General features: G+C 40.8%; 1 protein-coding gene and 1 long non-coding RNA gene across 5 annotated transcripts in view; one reads left to right on the top strand and one right to left on the bottom strand.

Annotated features, from left to right (window-relative positions):
• Window positions 1–3,959: 3,959 nt before the first annotated feature.
• On the bottom strand, window positions 3,960–6,551 carry LOC101415514 (uncharacterized). Of its 4 annotated transcripts, none has more exons than XR_002792952.3 (5): window positions 6,287–6,551; window positions 5,544–5,662; window positions 4,774–4,919; window positions 4,398–4,512; window positions 3,960–4,300 (listed from the first exon to the last, which is right to left on the bottom strand). It is a non-coding gene; the product is annotated as an uncharacterized lncRNA (long non-coding RNA). The 4 variants fall into 4 exon arrangements; XR_002792953.3 differs by having other exon boundaries at window positions 6,354–6,551; XR_001119464.4 differs by having other exon boundaries at window positions 4,403–4,512; window positions 5,544–6,549.
• Window positions 6,552–6,680: 129 nt separating this feature from the next.
• Window positions 6,681–17,481, top strand: part of BTBD1 (BTB domain containing 1) — a 48,626-nt gene continuing 37,825 nt past the window's right edge. The window contains exons 1-2 of the mRNA XM_004472097.2: window positions 6,681–7,134; window positions 13,861–14,017. Of these exons, the coding sequence (XP_004472154.2) occupies window positions 6,743–7,134; window positions 13,861–14,017 (549 nt within the window). The 5' untranslated portion in view covers window positions 6,681–6,742. The remainder of the gene's footprint in view (window positions 7,135–13,860; window positions 14,018–17,481) is intronic.

Genomic DNA, 17,481 nt, shown 5'->3' with positions numbered 1-17,481 from the left:
AGGTCCACATTTGCAACACCACACAAGTTGTCTCTACACGGGAGAAGGCCATAATGCCAATTACGTTTAAGTTCTACTCACAACACTCTGGTAATCATTGCTCCATTTGGTATGTCCTACACCCAGCCAGCATGCTGCTGCACCGTTGACCCTAGAGAGAAGTTAGGATAGTAGGCTCCAGTATTCCGCTGCCTGGTGCATAGCGTCCTTCAGCATCATGGAGATTTTTACTTTTATACCTTCACCACAATGACTTTAATTAACAAGTATTTTACTTCAGCAATACAGATGCCCAATGGAATCAAGATTATCTTCCTTTAACCACCACTTTAATATCCAGATTGAGGTGGCCTCTGACAGTTTTTATTGTTATGAAGCTACTTTTTGTTATTAAAATCAGTTCAGTTTCTGTTTAAGAATAACTTACTGGAATTAGCCATTCAAGTATTTTGGTTTAAACATTGCTTCTACACCCAAAGATGTACTTACCAAATCCAATGGATGTGTCATGATGATGGGAACGAGTGTTGTTGGGGGGGGAGAGGGGGGGTGGGGGGGTGGGGTTGAATGGGACCTCACATATATATTTTTAATGTAATATTATTACAAAGTCAATAAAAAATAAAAAAATTTAAAAAAAAAAAACATAAAAAAAAAATTAAAAAAAAAAACATTGCTTCTACAAACTTCTTATAACTATCCATAACCACATAGAAAATAGTTGCTTCATCTCAAGACAAATTCCACCTTCACAAAACACATTCCCTTACTTAATGCTGCCTTCTACAATACCTTCTACAACTTTCCATATGCTTTCAAGTTTTGTCCTACATACTTCCATCCTGATTTTTGAAAACCAGCTATCTTATCTTAGGAAAAAACATCTTCTTTCAGACAAATATCAAATTTTAGTCAGCACTCCCACAAACTTTTTATGCCTTTCTATATCTACTTAAGTCTCATATCCCTCATTCTGTTCCTTGAAAAAAGAATAAACTATTCATCTCAATTTAGACTTCTATACTTTATTTATTAATATAATTTCTTTTTTTATTTTTTATTTTTAGCCATTTGAATAGAGCTCTTTTAGGAATTTTCACTGTCTTAATATTACCACCTGGAGGTATTAAAACATACACTGAACAAGCAGAAAAACATGAAAAGAATTATGAAAGCAAGGTTGGCACAGAGACAGTCCTCATCTGCCCCATAATTTGGGCAGAATACATTGGGCAGTCATTTCCTTTCCCTTGGACTGATCATTATTGGTCCAATGTTCCAACATCCTCCCTAATGGACTACCTGGAAGGATGTCCCCAGGGGATCTTAGAGATACTCCCTCCCCGGTCGACCGACTGCCTCTATCCCCATTCTGAGTCTTGTCTGGATTTCTTTCAAGCCCAGACTCATCAGAATTTCCCCACGATCAAGGCAATACTTAATTGTCCCTTTTCTTACCTTGGCCCATGCACAGAGTTACCTGGTCAGCAAGAGGCAGATTTTCCCTTCCCCTTTTCTTGTTCACAATTGGAATATCTAAGCATCTGGTCTTGAGTCCTTCCAGCTATCAGAGGCGGGTCCCTAGCAGCGGAGTTTGAGACCACTCAATCAGTGAGGTGCACCTTCCCCTTATCAGCCCCCAGGGCCCCCTCAGAAGCTTTAGATCCTGGACAAGTTCCCAAGATTGTTAGAAAGAAAACTGTACCTGTAAGAAAACAGAAGCTCACCAAATTGTGGAGGAGAAAAGAATTTTATTAACAATCTTGCAAGACCTGGATAAAATAGCTGGCATGCCAAACAGCAAGAAACACTGACATTTATATGCTAAACCTAACAGGTCCCTCCCCTGTTCCCTATTGACTGGGTACTTAAGGGGTTACAGCCTACCCAAGATATCTAAGTTCTGCGGTTCTGCTCTAGTCGCCGCTCCTATGTTCCCTACACTCTGGCGGGCCGGGCAGTCCTAGTGCCGCTTTCCCTCCTGGTGTGCTGTACAAATTTGGCATGGCTTTCTCTATTGGCCCCACCCCCCAGCATTCACCATTGGCCCTTCCAGTTTTGGGGCCACTTTTCAAATTCCTGGCATGCCATAGCCACTAGCACCTCTTTCCCTTCCTCCTGGAACTGCAGAGCCAGCTTCGGCTTTCCCTTTGTGAAAACTAAACTTAATGTTTCCCCACAAGAAGTATATCACACAATTATTTAATTAAAATATTTATGTTACTTTCTGGATTTTGTACTATTTATAGTATATGTCACCTTTTTTTTTTTTAATGTGTGATTTGGTATGATATTTTTCTCGTCCTAAATAAATACCCACTCTTCTAATTTGTCTAAAAATTCCAAACAATGAATACCCATATATTCTAATTTTCTACCTAATTTTGTATTCATAATTTTGTATTCTTTTTCTTAAAGATCCCCTCCTCCAACTGTATAAACTTCAGGCCTGGATCCACTCCTGACTCTACGACATAGCTATTGCTATAATAATAAATTTACAGGTGAGGAAGCTGAGACAGGGAGAGGCCAAAGGCCAACAGTTGGTTAATACATTGTTATATGGCAAGCAGGCCCAGACAATCCTTAAGCTATAATGCCTTAGTAAACTTTGTATTACTGCAGCTTTATAGTTTATTTTTTGTTTTTTCTCTTCCTTCTTCACCAGACAATATAACTTGAAGAGCTTTCTCTATCAGTATATATAATACTACCTTATTCTTTTTAATGGCTGTGCAGTACTCCATTATATGAATATATCGCAACTTGATGGAAATTCCAATAGTTTATTATTATGAATAAATCTGCAATGATATTAATGTACTTATATGTTATTTTACAGATCTATACATATGTAGAAGAGGTTAATACCTGAGAGGGAAATTGTTGTGTCAATGAGTATACGGAAATCCTTTTTGACACCTCAGTCAAGATGTCCATATTTGCAGTGAAAACTCCATGTCCTTAAATTCAACTACCTTTGAATCACTTTGCTTTCATTTTGATATTTTTATATACCAATTTCATATATGAACTTGGCTGATAGTTTGCTTTTTATGAGCTATCTTGTCAGGTTTGGGTATCATAGTTAAGCTAACTTCATAACATGAATTTGGAAGTTCATATCTAAACTCTCAATAGGTTATCTAGCATCTGTTTTTTGAACATTTGATGGCATTCCACTCCAAACTGCTTGGTACAGAAGGATCTCCACAATATATTAGGTGGAAAAAGAAAGTTTTGGAAGAGTAAGTATAGTTTATGTCTTAATTGCACTTCTGGTTTATGTGTTTCTCTTTTGATATCAAAGAATCAGCTCAGATTTATTTAGTTTACAGAATTTCTTTTCTTAGAAAACTTAGAAACTAAGAAAACAGGAAAAACAATTTTTTTCCTTCAAAGATAAAAGCAAAAATCATTCTGCCTTTATATATAATTCCTTTCTCCAGCTTTCCTTAGGTTCGTTTTGTACTTTTTCTGACTCCTGAATGAGTTTGTTCAACAAATATTTATTGAGGATATATCTAGGCACTGTGCTAGGGATCAGAATGTTTGCCTCATTGATTTTTTTTCTCTTTTCTTGTATTTCCTTATTGATTTTTATTATTCCCAGTTTAGTAGAGAGTTTTTTTGTTATGCTTTAGTGATTGAGTGCAGTTCATACATTTTTATATCTAGTAACCTCACAATTTTTTTGGGTATTAATTTATTACTTTATTGTTCCATACCAAATAATGTAGCCTATACTATTTTTGCTTTGGTACACTTGAGGTTTTCTTAGGGCTGTAAAGTATGGACAATTTTTGGTAATAGATTATGACACATTGAAAAAAAAAATCCATGAGTCCATACTGATACTCAGAGAGAGAGAGAGAGGAGGAGGAGGAGTAGGGAAGAATTTTCTTCACAGAGTAATGTCAATTGTTATTGCCGAAGGAATCACAGAATTAGAAAATCACCATTTTGCAACTTCCATTGTAATAACTGACTCAGATTTTTGAATCATCAAAAGATGCTAAGACCACTAGGTGAAAGGGTTTTTGGGGAACAGGATGGTCAGTCTCAGAGCATCACTCCATACATTACTTATTAATTACAGAGGAGGCACACATCTTTATAATGGAGAGGGCTGGCAGTCACAGCCTTAACCAAGTGATGAAGCGTAGTATCACCAACAGTGGAACTTCATGTGCCTTCAGAAGTGTGGATGTGGCTCAAGAGATTGGGCTCCCATCTGCCAAATGGAAGGCCCTGGGTTTGATTTCGGGGTCTTCTAGTGAAAGCAAGCTGGCCTGCGCCACTGTGGAGAACCAAGAGCAGACAGTGAGCACAAACAAGGGAGGAGGGGGAAGAAATAAAATAAAATAAATAAATCCTTAAAAAAAAGACATACATACATCACCTGCATCCTATTCTTGCCAAAACTGCTTAGCCTAAAATCTAATCATGAATCATGAGGAAATAATCTGGCAATTCCAGATAGTGGACCATTCTACTCCACAATCCTGGACTCTTCAAAGAAGTCAATATCATGAAAAACAAAAACAGGAAGGAGAACAGTTTTAGATTAAAAACAGGTAAAGAGATATACCACCAAATATAATATGTGAAGCTTGATTGATCTTAGATTTTTAAAAGCCATCTATGAAAGAAAATTATTTGTAGATTATTGTTTAGCCTCGGTCAAGTTCTGTGGAAAGTCCAAGGCTTTACCAAATATTTCCAAAGACTCTCAAGAGGGAAGAAAAGAGGAGCTTACATTCTCCCAGTTACCTCTTGCTCCCCTTTCTTTTCCCTGCTGAATTCTTGGCCTTGATCATCACCTTGCCTCCTGTGGTGACAGTCCTTCCTCCACACTGCACCATCCCTTATGTGGCCACTGCTTCTCCAAGGCACCACGAAACTAAAGGCTCAGATTTCTGTCGTTTGGAGATAATGGAAGGACAGGCTTAGAGAGAAGCTATGGTGAGGGAAGGCACTTTCAGTTTCTGAGATGAATCAATCCTAGGATGCAACAAAACTGGCTTTCCTGGGAGACCCCACATCCCCTGCAACCATCCCCAGGGAAAGATGGTGACCCACCACCCATATATTTTAGAGCCAGGTGGATGATAGTATTTTTCTTACTGTTTCCATGCCACGGACTCCCCACCACATGCACACACTACCCTCTGCAGCTATGTGCCCGACTCCAGGCCTCGAGGACTTTTGCACTATGACTCTTCCCACGATTCTGGATCTCATTGTCTGTGTGGACAAGGCCCAGTCCCCAACATCCTGCCTTCTTTCCCTTCTATATCATCCACCCATTTCCTCAGCACCCACCCCGTACTTTCATCACAGGTAGCTGCTCCACCTCAAGTCTCTCACCAGAAGAATATATAAATATGAAGTAAGAGATGTCTGCTTCATCTTTTTGAGCACAGACCTACAGCTAGTTAGGCCTTTGAGCACTAGGGCTTTGAGATGGTCATTCCACTACGTGTTTTAAACATCTCTCCCTGGCATTTTGAAGAAAACCACGCACATTTCTTTTCTCTAACCTGGGTTTGGAGAAAGGGTTGCTCATCTGCTACTTCAGTGCTACTTCAAGCTTCTTCCTAAGCAAGGTCCTCTCCCAAACAAGTTGCCACTCTGAATGCCTAAGAGCTGGAAGTCTCCTCTGGAGGGTGGGACAGGTGGGGTGGGTTTTCAGGAGAAAGCCAAGCTTTGAGACCTAATTTGATAACCTGGCATTTGTAATCCGTGAGGCTTTTCGCAGAAAGAATAAGATGTTTCTAACTACACTTGCTGGGCAACAACTATTTCCTTTAACAGCAGCTTGACCCAGGAATGCCTCACTGCAGAGGGGCAGGGGAGGCCACCGCCCCGTAAAATGAGGATCCACACTGTAAGTACTTCCGGGGGGGGGATAACACAGTCACACTGCCCTTTCCATTTACTCTTTACTTCAGGCTTAGGCAGGGCTTCTTGCCGTGGAAGGGGCAGAAAACGAGTGCTGGAAAAGCAGAGGAAAAAGCAGGTGGGTTCAAGTACAGGGATGGAAGGAGCGGCCTAGGTGGGGCAGAGGACCCTGCAACAAAGAGGAAATGGCCCTGAGGCCGGCAGGCCCCGACCTAATAGCAGGGCAGCCTGGGGCGAAAGGGCGCTGCAGCCCCGAGGGCAGTGGGGTTCCACGCCCCCAGGCTCTGCTCCCGAAATTACCACCAGAGCAGCGGCGCTCTGGAGGGGTGACCCGGACGTGACTGGGTGGGGGCTGCCAGGAACCACGCCACCTCCTCCCCACCTGCTCCCTCGGTGACGACCTCCGCCCCCTTCCACTTTCAGCTCCTCGGGGGACTCGGTTTAGGTACCCGAGGGGGCTCCGCAGCTGGGGACGAGGGGCCTGAAGGGAAGAGGAAGGCAGCGGCTGCGGGGCGCGCCGCCCCACTGAGGTGGCGCCCGGAGGCTGGCGCGGGTGGGCTGAGGCGTGGCCCGGGGCAGCGCCCGCTCCGGGAGCCGAGGGCCGAGCCGCGCCCCGGGTGCCCCTGCCCGCCCCGAGGCGGCCCCCGCGCCGGCGCGCGCCCCGCGGCTCCCGGCAGGAAGGGGCAGGGAGGGGCCGCGGGGCGCGCGCCGCCCCCGGAAGCGCCTTTCCCGGAAGGCGGGGGTGTGGGGGGCGGCGCCGGCCTCCGGGGCGGGCTGGGCGATGGCGGCGGCGCCGCGGGAGCGCTCTCCGTAGCCGGCGGGGCCGCGCCGCTGGAGAATGGCCTCGGTCGGGCCGGCCGCGCCGCGGGAGCAGGAGCAGGGCGCTGAGGCCGAGCCGGGCCCCGCGGGCTCGCCGCCGTCGCCCCTGGGGCCCCTGCTGCCCCTGCAGAGGGAGCCGCTCTACAACTGGCAGGCGACCAAGGCGTCGCTGAAGGAGCGCTTCGCCTTCCTCTTCAACTCGGAGCTGCTGAGCGATGTGCGCTTCGTGCTGGGCAAGGGCCGCGGCGCCGCCGCCGCCGCCGGGGGCCCGCAGCGCATCCCCGCCCACCGCTTCGTGCTGGCGGCGGGCAGCGCCGTCTTCGACGCCATGTTCAACGGCGGCATGGCCACCACGTCGGCCGAGATCGAGCTGCCGGACGTGGAGCCCGCCGCCTTCCTGGCGCTGCTGAGGTGAGCCGGGCCGCCTGCGGGCGCGGCCTGCGCCGTGACCTTGGGCCGGGTGCTCCCGCCCCGGGCCCGGATCCTCCCGAGCCTGGGATGCTCGGCGAGGGCTCAGTGGCATGGCCGCCTTCCAGCTGTTTAAGTGAACGTAACTGTCTTCGTCCAGCCTGCGTGCCTCTTGTCGCTTTCGCGTTCCCAGAGTGGATTGGTCGCCCGGGCTTCAGCGTTAGGGAGGCGGCAAGGGTAGGGCGCGGATCGGGTCCTGATTGCCCGTTAGATTTGATAGAGCACACGCTCTGCGCAGGTTTATCCCGGTGGGCGAGAAGGGAGTGGTTGAAAAGCTTTGCGGGACTGATGGCTTCGGGTTTTTGTTTTTCGGAATTCCGAGTCCTTTTCTGTTAGCGGGAGTATTGGTTGTAGCGACCCCGCTCCTGGGAAGAGGAATACCAGATCAAGTAAGTGGGGCTGTACCTGCCTTGTGTTTCTGCAGACAAGGTCCTTAAAAAAACCCGCCATCGGTGTGGAAGTTTGATTTTTAGTTATTTAAGGAGAGAAGGTGGACTTAATTTCTTGAGTGGAAAGGAGCTAAAAGTTTGGCATTATTATCTTTGAACAAAAACAAACCCGTTAGGGAGTGGAGCTCCTGTTTTCTCCAGTTTTACAAATGAGGCAGGAAGGTGGTATAGTGCCCAAGATGACAGAGCCAACTCACACTAAAGACCATGTATGTTTCATTATGTTAGGATGGTTCCAGCTGCCTTAGAAGAATGCGTTGATATGAAAATAGTGTTTTGGGTGATGTCAGTGAAACAGAATAGCTAGTCTTGCAAAGATTCACAACTAAATCAAGAAGATCAATAAGTTAAATAAAAAGTCCACACTATTAGAGAAGTACTGCTGAGATCCCGTTAATAAATGGATAAAGGATGGGATAGATTGGCAGAGAAAAAATACAGCTAATAAACATAGAGAATGTTTAATCCTTTACTAATTAAAGACGTGCAAATTAAAATATTGAAGTACTTTCCTCCTTCCCATTAATTAAAAAAGTGTTTTTACAGTAACATCTTCATGCTAGTAGTCTCCCACAGAGGTGGTGGTAAAACCCTTTTGGAAAACACTTTGGCTGTAGATTCACACACACTCCCCACACACATTTATGAAGTATTCAAGTACTGAAAAACATTGGTACAGAACTATTTACAGCAGTATTATTTATAGTAGTGAGGAAGTGGTCAACTGTAGGGAATGGTTAGGTAAACAAGGATAAGTCCCTGAACGGATGGAATGGAATGCAGCCACTGAGTATGGTACTTATGAAGACTAGATAATAGCCTGGAAAATATTTACAATAAGTGACCCATTCGAGACTGTGACAACTGAGAAGAAATGGAAGAAACACTATTCCTAGAGACAGGGAAGAAGGAAACACCAGAATGGTCATCAAAGTCCTGGGGCAGTGGTGAGATGATGGCAGCCTTTTGCTTCTCTTCTCTTTGTTCCTCACATTTTCTGTAATTTGGTTCAGTTACATTTATTTATAAGGGTGGAAAAACTTTCAGAAGCCAGGGTCTGACCATTTTGGTTTTGGGCTTGAAGTTGATCCAGGAGGATGGGGTTTAGCTCATTTGGATTTTTTGAACTGAAAGTATTTTTCAAAATGGTCTGTGACTTATACTCTCTTGGGATGCTTGTTGTATATTTCTCCCCCCTTATAATATCATAATTGAAAGTGGGACTTTAAGAGCATTTTATTTTATTTATCTCTTCCCATGCCCTCGTTGTTTGCACTTGCTGTCTGTTGTCTTCCTTGTTTCTTTAGGAGGCACCAGGAGCTGAACCTGGGACCTCTGCTGTGGAAGGGGGAGGTGCCTAATCGCTTGAGCCACCTCTGCTCCCTCTAAGAGCATTTTAATACTCTCCTTGAGTGATACTTAGTCTGGCTAAAGTTTGCGAGACACTGATCTAAAAATATTGTTGATTAGCCTATTCCATTGGGGAAAAAAATTAGATTGCTGTGATAAGAATGTAGAGGAGAAATTGCTTATTTCAGTTTCACTGACACTGTTAACCAGTCACTCCCTTTCAATTGTTGAAAATGAGTTAGTTAATTTTAGAGTCCTTGAAATGTAGGACAGTGTAATTTGATTTCTAATTTTTTTATTTACCATATAGTCAAAGTATTTGTCTTCAGGTTCCATCATTTTTCTATTCTGCAGTTGATATCTGGACTGATTTTTAAACTTTGGTTTTGGCTGGCAGTGAAACATAGATACTGTAGTTTCCTAATATGTGATAAAAAGATATCTGATAGTTGGTAGTTGAGTTGGAAAAGCAGGTTAGCTTGAGCCTACTTCTGTTATTTTAACTACTTGAATTGTTAACATTTTTTTTGTTAATATTTCTTGAAAGGTTTTGAACTTGAAGAAACTGCTCGTTCTAATCTGCCTGATCTTTAAGTGATGTTCCTCAGTTCATTTGACAGGTACTTACTCTGTACCTCCCTTGTGCCAGTCACTGTTTTAGACATTGGAGATAGAGCAGGTAAACAAGAAAAAGGCCACATCCTCGTGGAACTTAACTTCCTAGAGTGGGGAACAAAGAGCCAATGTAATGTGTGCAGATAAGTGTTTTTGAAGAAAAATGACCAGGCCTTAGGGGAAAAAACATTTTAAGCAGAGAAAAATATGTGTAATGATCCTAAGTTTCTCCTGCTAGAAGAACTGCAAGAGTAAACCAGTATGATTTGAGCAGAGTGAGCAAGGGAGAAAGTGGTAGAAGATAGGTAGGCCTATCAAAGGGATAGGCCAGCCAAACTCATGCAGGGCTTTGGAGCCCATGGAGGGTATGTGATAGGGAACATATCCTTTAGAGGGTTTTGAACAGGGGAATGACATGTTCTAATTTACATTTTTTAAAAAATCATCCCAACAGTTGTTTGGAGATAAGGCTGTAAAGGAAATAAAAGAGTGGAAATGGAGTAGAATTAAGAGGCTTTTGCATTGGTCTAGGCAAGAGATACTGATAGGTAGTAGTATGGCCGTGGTGAGGAGTGGTCAAATTCTGGATATATTTTGAAGATAGACCCAAGAGGACTCCCAAGACATGGAGGTAGGATGTAGAGTAGGCAGTTAGATATATGAATCTGGAATTTAGGAAAGAGCTTCTCACTAAACATAAATTTGAAAGTTAAGGTGGATGGTATTTAGACTAAATGAAAGTACCTGGGGAGGGAATGTACATAGTGAAGAGAAAAGAGGTACCAGGATGATGGGATACTTCAGCATGTGGAGATGTAGCACATGGATAAAATGAGCCCAGGAGGAAGCTGTCATTGGAAGCAGAAGGGAAAGCAAGGAGATGTCATCCTGGAAGTCAAGTTGAAGGAAATATTTCAAAAAAAGAGATGTCAACTCTGTTAAATGTTGCTGAGAATTGGGTAAAATGAGGACATTGGATTGATTATGAGTTTTGGCAACATGGAGGCCATTGGTACCTGGACAAGAATGATTTCAGTAAACTGATTAGAGTAGATTGAGGAGAAAATGACAGGAGAAAATAAACATTCCTCTCAAGAAGTTTTATTGCAAAAGAGAACACAGAAATGGAGTGATGGCTAGAAGGGGACATGGGGTAACTTCTGTTTCCTCCATTAACCCATGGCATTATATACTCCCCTGGCTGTATCTCCAGGCCTCTGCTCATCTCCAGACCCCAGTTTCCAACTGGACACTCACATATGAATGTCTGGTACCCAAGCAGATGAGCATGTCCAGAACAAAAATATCTCTAACATTTAATGAGTGCCCACTGTGTGCTGTTAACTGTTCCCAAGGACCTTCCATGAACTCAAACTTCAGAACAGATTTTTGAGGCAGGCACACTTACTATTATCACCCTGGATTATGCTTTTGCCACAATAATGCTGAATAACAAAGCAGCCCAAAATTCAGGCCCTTGGAGCTGTTTGTAAGAAGGGTGGAAATGAGAAGTTTGGACTAAAACATGAAAATTAATTGAAAGTCTGCTTATCCCTAAACCAGCTCTTACAGACTAAGCCCAGCGAAGACTTAACAAGCTTCTCTTTAAATAACTTGAAAACTTCCCCAGGGGTACGAGGACTGCTGGTATGCTCTGGCACCCAGGATAAAGCTCTCCTTATAATGGCGTCGGGGAGGCCCAGCCTTCAGCCTGGCTTCCCACTCCAAAGCATAGTGCCGGTCAGTAAACCGCCCATGTTCACAGAGCTCCCGGCCAACTTTTGAATTTTGGAGTGAATTTTATCTGGAAAACAGAACTACGTACACAACAACAAAGAAGACACATCAACTGCTAGAATACTGAGCCTGGAGACAATCATTAATCATTTGGCATATGAGGAAAATCAGGCCATGAATTAGGAAGACTAAGATAAAGAGAACGACTGACTCTAGGGAAGCATGTAATTCAGGGAACATGAAAAGTTTTAAAACTGTGATTAGTATTATTTTGGAGCTCTGAGAACATTTTTACATCCGTGAAACAGACGTGATGCTGGGGAGAGAAAAAAGGAATGTTTAGGAAACAACTTCTTAGAAATTTAAGTGTGCTTAGTGGGAGTAAAAATAGAAGGGCTAGAAGATAACAAGAAGTCTTCCAAAAGGCAGAGGAAAATAGATTTTTTTAAAAATGAGACAGTATAAAGATAAATGGCTAATATTATTGAGGCTAATTATTTGTCAGGTACTCTTCTAAATACTTTATATTTGATATTAGTACTGTTCTCATCTTTTCAGAGAGGTTCACGGTGATGATAAGTTACTTAAAGCCGCATAGTTGCACGCGATGGCACAGAGGTACAAGTCCAAGCACTCGCTTCCAGAGTGCACATAAATTGAAACAGCTCTTGTAGTCTAGCCCTGGAAGCAGTCAGAAGCCCAGAAGTGATACGTGGTGGGATATGGCAGAGAGTTCATCCTAGGTTTCCTCATCTTTAAAATGGGGATAAAAGCACCTCCCTTGTTTGTGGGCCCATTATAGGAGATGGTGTTTGTCATATGGTAGACACTCAACATATGTTAATTTATTCTTTCTTCTCTTTACATCCCCCACCCCCTGCCTGAACTGTGAGATCTCTTCTGATAGAAACTGTGCATTGCTTGGCTTTGTTTGATTTTTTTTTTTTAATTTTTAAAAATTTATTTATATATTTGACTTGGTTTTTAATATCCTGAGCTCATCAATAAGTATGGCATTTAATGTCATATGAAGGTTATGAGTGATTCAGTTGGCTGACTTGAGTCTTCAAAGGGAGTTTTTGGAAAAATGTTTGAAAACAATGTAGTCTGGAGGAGCAAATGTAGTTCAAGTAGTTGAGCGCATCCTTCCCATGTACAAGGTCCTGGGTTCGGTCCCTGGTACCTCCTAAAAACAAATAAATAAATGAAAAAATCGATTCTCATTGGGGAACAGATATAGCTCAGTGATTGAATGCCTGCTTCCCATGTACAAGGTCCTGTGTTCAATCTCCAGTACCTCCTAAAAACAAAACAGTGTAGTCCAGAAAAACAGCAGCCACCATTTCTGAACGTAAACCAGAAGAGAACCTGAGAATGAGCAGCCTCCACTCAAGATAGCTGTGGGGTTAGTGCTGTTATCACAGAAATGCCAGGATTTGGTTAGGGTGGAAAGGTACGGGGTGTGGCAGGCTAGGGTTTCATCTTGAATGGTGGTGTGGGCCACAGGAAAAAAAGAGGAGAGCGCTGAAAGGTAGAGGGTTAAGTACATGAGGTAGAGCTTGCCTTGTTCACTTCAGTATAGTAGAGGATTCTGAAAGAATTAATGGATTTTCATAAACATTTATTTTGTGCCTTGAGTCCTTGGAAAGTAAGTAGTAAGTGTGCTAGTGCCTTTAATATCACTAAAATGAAATACTTGTTCCTAATGCTGTACTTCTCAGCATTATCAGCTCTCCTGAACATAGCCAAGAATTGGGCAATAAACACCCAAGGGTCTATGAGGTGCCACAGAGGACACCTCAAGTTATACACAAAGCACCAGTATAGTTCAACAAGAACTGCCCACGTCTTCACTGAGAACCTTGTGCTTTATCTGCAGTTCTGTGAACCTGATCTATCCAGTGCCTTAGCAGTCAGGACCAGCAAACTGGAGGAAAGCAGTATTTGGAGATATTGCTGGCAGTATTTTAAGAGAAAATTGGACCTCAGAATCCTAAAAGCTTATGGCAACATGGGGTCATTAAATATATTATTAAATGGCTTTATTTCTCCAAAGCCCCAGTACTCCAATCTGTGGCCACTTAGGAAGGCATTATCAACATAAAAGAAAAAAAAGAAAAAGGCATTGTCAGGAAAAAAGGAATGCTTTGGCATTTAGAAATCTGAACTTCGACTCTGTAGATTTTCTTAAGTGAAGCATCCTTTGAGAGGGAGGGGCAAGTGAAACGTTGTTGTCCTAAGCAACTGTGGGGTGGTAAAAGGAACTTGGCTTAGAGATATAGGTGTGTCACGTGCTCTTCACTTAACCTCTGTCATATGTAGAGACTACCTGTCTGTCAGGATTGCATGAGAATAAAATGAGATGATATATGTGCAAATGCCCTGTAGACTGGAAAGCATCAGCAAAATTTGGTTATTTTTAAATTTGCTCATTATCTTTGAAAATATTCCTCAGAGGTTTAACGCTGTTTATCTAAAACATTACTGGTAATCACTGAGATTTCCTGATTGTTTCCAGATTTCTATATTCAGATGAAGTTCAAATTGGTCCAGAAACAGTTATGACCACTCTTTATACTGCTAAGAAATATGCAGTCCCAGCCTTGGAAGCACATTGTGTGGAATTTCTTACCAAACATCTTAGGGCAGATAATGCCTTTATGCTTCTTACTCAGGTAAGTAAGTAGCTAAATATGTTTCACTATAACTTTAAAAATTGATTATAAGCATAACTATATGAATATTTAGTATTTCCAAAGAATTTTTTCTAGATCATTATGTTAAAGTGTAAGTTAATTATTTTTGTAATATCCTTCAGGGAAATAATATGAGAGTCATATGATTTTAGAATAGAAATTAGAGTTTACTTAATACAATCCTGAATCATAAAGAACCTGGAGCCTTATATAGGTAGAGTGTTGTGACTTAAGGTTATACTGCTAGTTAAGATTGAAATTGGGATTAGGAGCCAAGTGTTGTTTCTGCCATGCTTAAGAATTTGATGGTAGTTCTCAGATTTTTGTTGGATCTGGGATAAAGATAGAGTATTTCAAATTCAAAATTTCTAAGATTCAATTTCTTTGGCCCTTTATCTGGAAGCTTGCTGACCCACTCCTCAAATGATTGTTTAAGGTTTATATGAAATATTATTTTTGACACTTTCATACTTTAAGTACAGAACACATACAGAAGAGTACACATATCACAAGTATATAGTCTAACGGATTTTTGCAAACTGACTATACCTATGGAACCATTAACCAGTCCCTACCACATGTCATTTAGCATTTGTTAAATGCCTGTAATCTGAGTGTCATACTTTAGATATAAATAAATTGCTGTTTTTCCTCTTAGACAATATTTTTTGAAGTCTAAGTTGATAAAATATAACGCTTTTGAATATTAGTATTGGAAATAATAATGAATATCCCCTAGCTCAACCATCTAATTTTACAAATGAAAAACTAAACCCTGGATTTATTAACTTCCTGCCCCAAGTCTCACAACAGGTTGGGCAACACCAGAGCCCAGAGGTCATGTTTTCCAGTTCAGTAACCATTCCATCATATAGAAAATGTTTGAAAATGTTTAAAAACAAAACCAAAAAAACCCTCTTTAAAAATTTGTAGTTATAGAAGAAAGACCTTGCTGATGTCACCTCTTCTTGGACATAATCACAGAATCCCGTGTATATGTCGTTCCAGGCATCAGGCTAGCCTCTTTATATGTATTATCACATTTACTTCTGACAACTCTCTGATGCAGTTTAGTATTATTACCCCCATTTTAAAGATGAAGTAATGGAAACTTAGGGTAACTGTCTTATTTAACATTGGACAGCAAGTGGTAAAATGAGGACCTCAGTCTTAAATCAACAGTTCTCAGAGAATGATGATCTTGGTGATGATAATAACAGCAAAATGTATTGACTAGTTACTGTATGCCAGGTACCATTCTAAGCACTTTGTATGTATTAACTCATTTACCCTCGGCATAACTTTAGGGGTCTAGGTGTTGGAGGCGAAGGTTTACTTATCATCCCCATTTAATAGATAAGGAATTGAGGCACAGGGAATGGTAAAATAGCTTGACCAAGGTCACACAACCAGTAAGCAATATTTCCGTATTTTTTCCTTTTTTGAATTTGTGATAAAAGTAAAACTAAGTTGATACTCATAAACAAATACTTAACATTTTTAGAAACTTATTTGTTTGTCATTTTTGAGAGAGAAAATTTTCAATAGAAACATGCATATTGACTGAGAAGACAGATCCTTGTACTTATCCATTTCCTTGACCAGTATCATGTGAATTTTCTCCATCCAAGAATGCTAGTGTGGTAACCAAGTGCTTCTCAAGCTGTAGCTTACAAAGAAATCACCATAGGGAGCTTGTTAAAATGCATATTCTGGTTCAGTAGGTCCAGGGTAGGGCCTGAGAGTCTGCATTTCTAACAGGCTTTCAGATTATACTGGTGCTTCTGGAGTACATTTTGAATAGAAAGGTTTAACAAATGTCACCGTGAGAAAAAGGAAAATTTTCAGTGCTTTTTTGGCCTGAGATCTCAGTATTACTCCCGATTTTTCTTTGATGGGGTCATGTGAACCAGCCCACGATTTGTCATATGAACTTCTTGTTCCTGCCAAGTGAGTCATTTGAGCTGAGCAAATTCAAGTTCATTTACTTGATAGGACCTATGTTACCTTCATTCTTTTTTTTTTTAGTTTTCTTTTTTACTCAGCTTCACTTTTAAAGTATCAGTATACTGTACAGCATGATTTATACAGAGAAAAATACTTTTTATGAAATGATACAATCATAGTGATATTTACCAGAAATAATGCCTGAATCAAGTTCAATTTTGAGGAAATTTATTCTACTCTACCTAGCAGCAGTAGATTTCATGGAAGACTTTGATATTGTGTTTGTGATATAAGATGCGACTGAAAAATTGCTACTCCAGATGCAATAAATTTTACTAAAAATTACCTTTTTTAGAGTGAAAGATCAAGTTTTGTATGAACACTAGCTAAAAATTGGCCAATTAAAATTTCTATTAGAATTTTACTTATTAAAAATGTTGTTTTTCATATTTTAAAAATGCGTGAACCGTGATCCTAGAGTAAATTCTACACTAGAGAAAAAATGTTATAAAATCCATTGTCAAAATTAAAATATGGACAGTGGATTAGATGAAAATATTGTTATCGATGTTAAATTTATCAAAATCAATTACCATTGATAATTGGGAATAAGGGAATATTCTTATTCTGAAGTATTTAATGGTAAAGGATCATAATGTGTTATATTACTCTCTAAATGGTTCTCTAAAGTAGAGAGTGTACGCAAACGATAAAACAAATGGGGCAAAATGTTAGACAAGTAACATTTCGATAGATAAATCTGAATAAAGGGTATTTGGATGTTCTTTATACTATCCTTGCAACTTTTCTGTAAATTTGTAATTATTTCCAAATAAAAAATTTTAAAGGAAAAATTACATGAAATGGAGTTAATACTTATTCTGATACATGTTTTTTTTTTTATTATTTAAGGCTAAAATGTATTTAAAATTTGACTAAGCAAGTTAGTATTATAAATAGGCTCAAAGTATAAGAAGATCATTTTCTGATATATTTTAAGTACTGTTAAATTTTTAAAATACTCGTCTGATTTAAATACACACGTATACATGTATGTACATTTTAAAACTAAAGCTGGTATAGTTAATGCTGTTTTCCCTACCCTGTAAAACACAAGGTATCTGTTTCATTTAGGGATGTTAATCAGTTGTTCAATGTTACCTGAGTTATAGACTACTTTGAAAATGGGTTTTATTTTAAAATTAAATTGAGTCATCAGTCATGCCAAATAATTTTGTCATTATGGTTTGGCTGTTAATTAATTGGCAGTATTCTCAGCAGTTTTCTGCATGGCCCAGAATGAATACTTCTGTGCAGTTAGTGTCTGTCCAGGCTTTTTAATGTAGACAGGATGAAAGGTCACTCATTGGCATGTTTTTGTTTTGTGTTTCTGTTTTGTTTTGTTTTTTTAAAACTCCATTTGAGGTTTGCCTCTAGTACCTGCCTGCCTTTTTTTCTCAACTTCTTTTTTGAAGTATAATATGTATTCAGAATAA

The sequence above is a fragment of the Dasypus novemcinctus genome, chromosome 3 (genome assembly GCF_030445035.2).
Source record: "Dasypus novemcinctus isolate mDasNov1 chromosome 3, mDasNov1.1.hap2, whole genome shotgun sequence".
In the NCBI taxonomy this organism is placed as follows: domain Eukaryota; kingdom Metazoa; phylum Chordata; class Mammalia; order Cingulata; family Dasypodidae; genus Dasypus; species Dasypus novemcinctus.
Note: the sequence above shows the minus strand (reverse complement) of the source record. Positions and strands in the feature narration are given on the sequence as shown.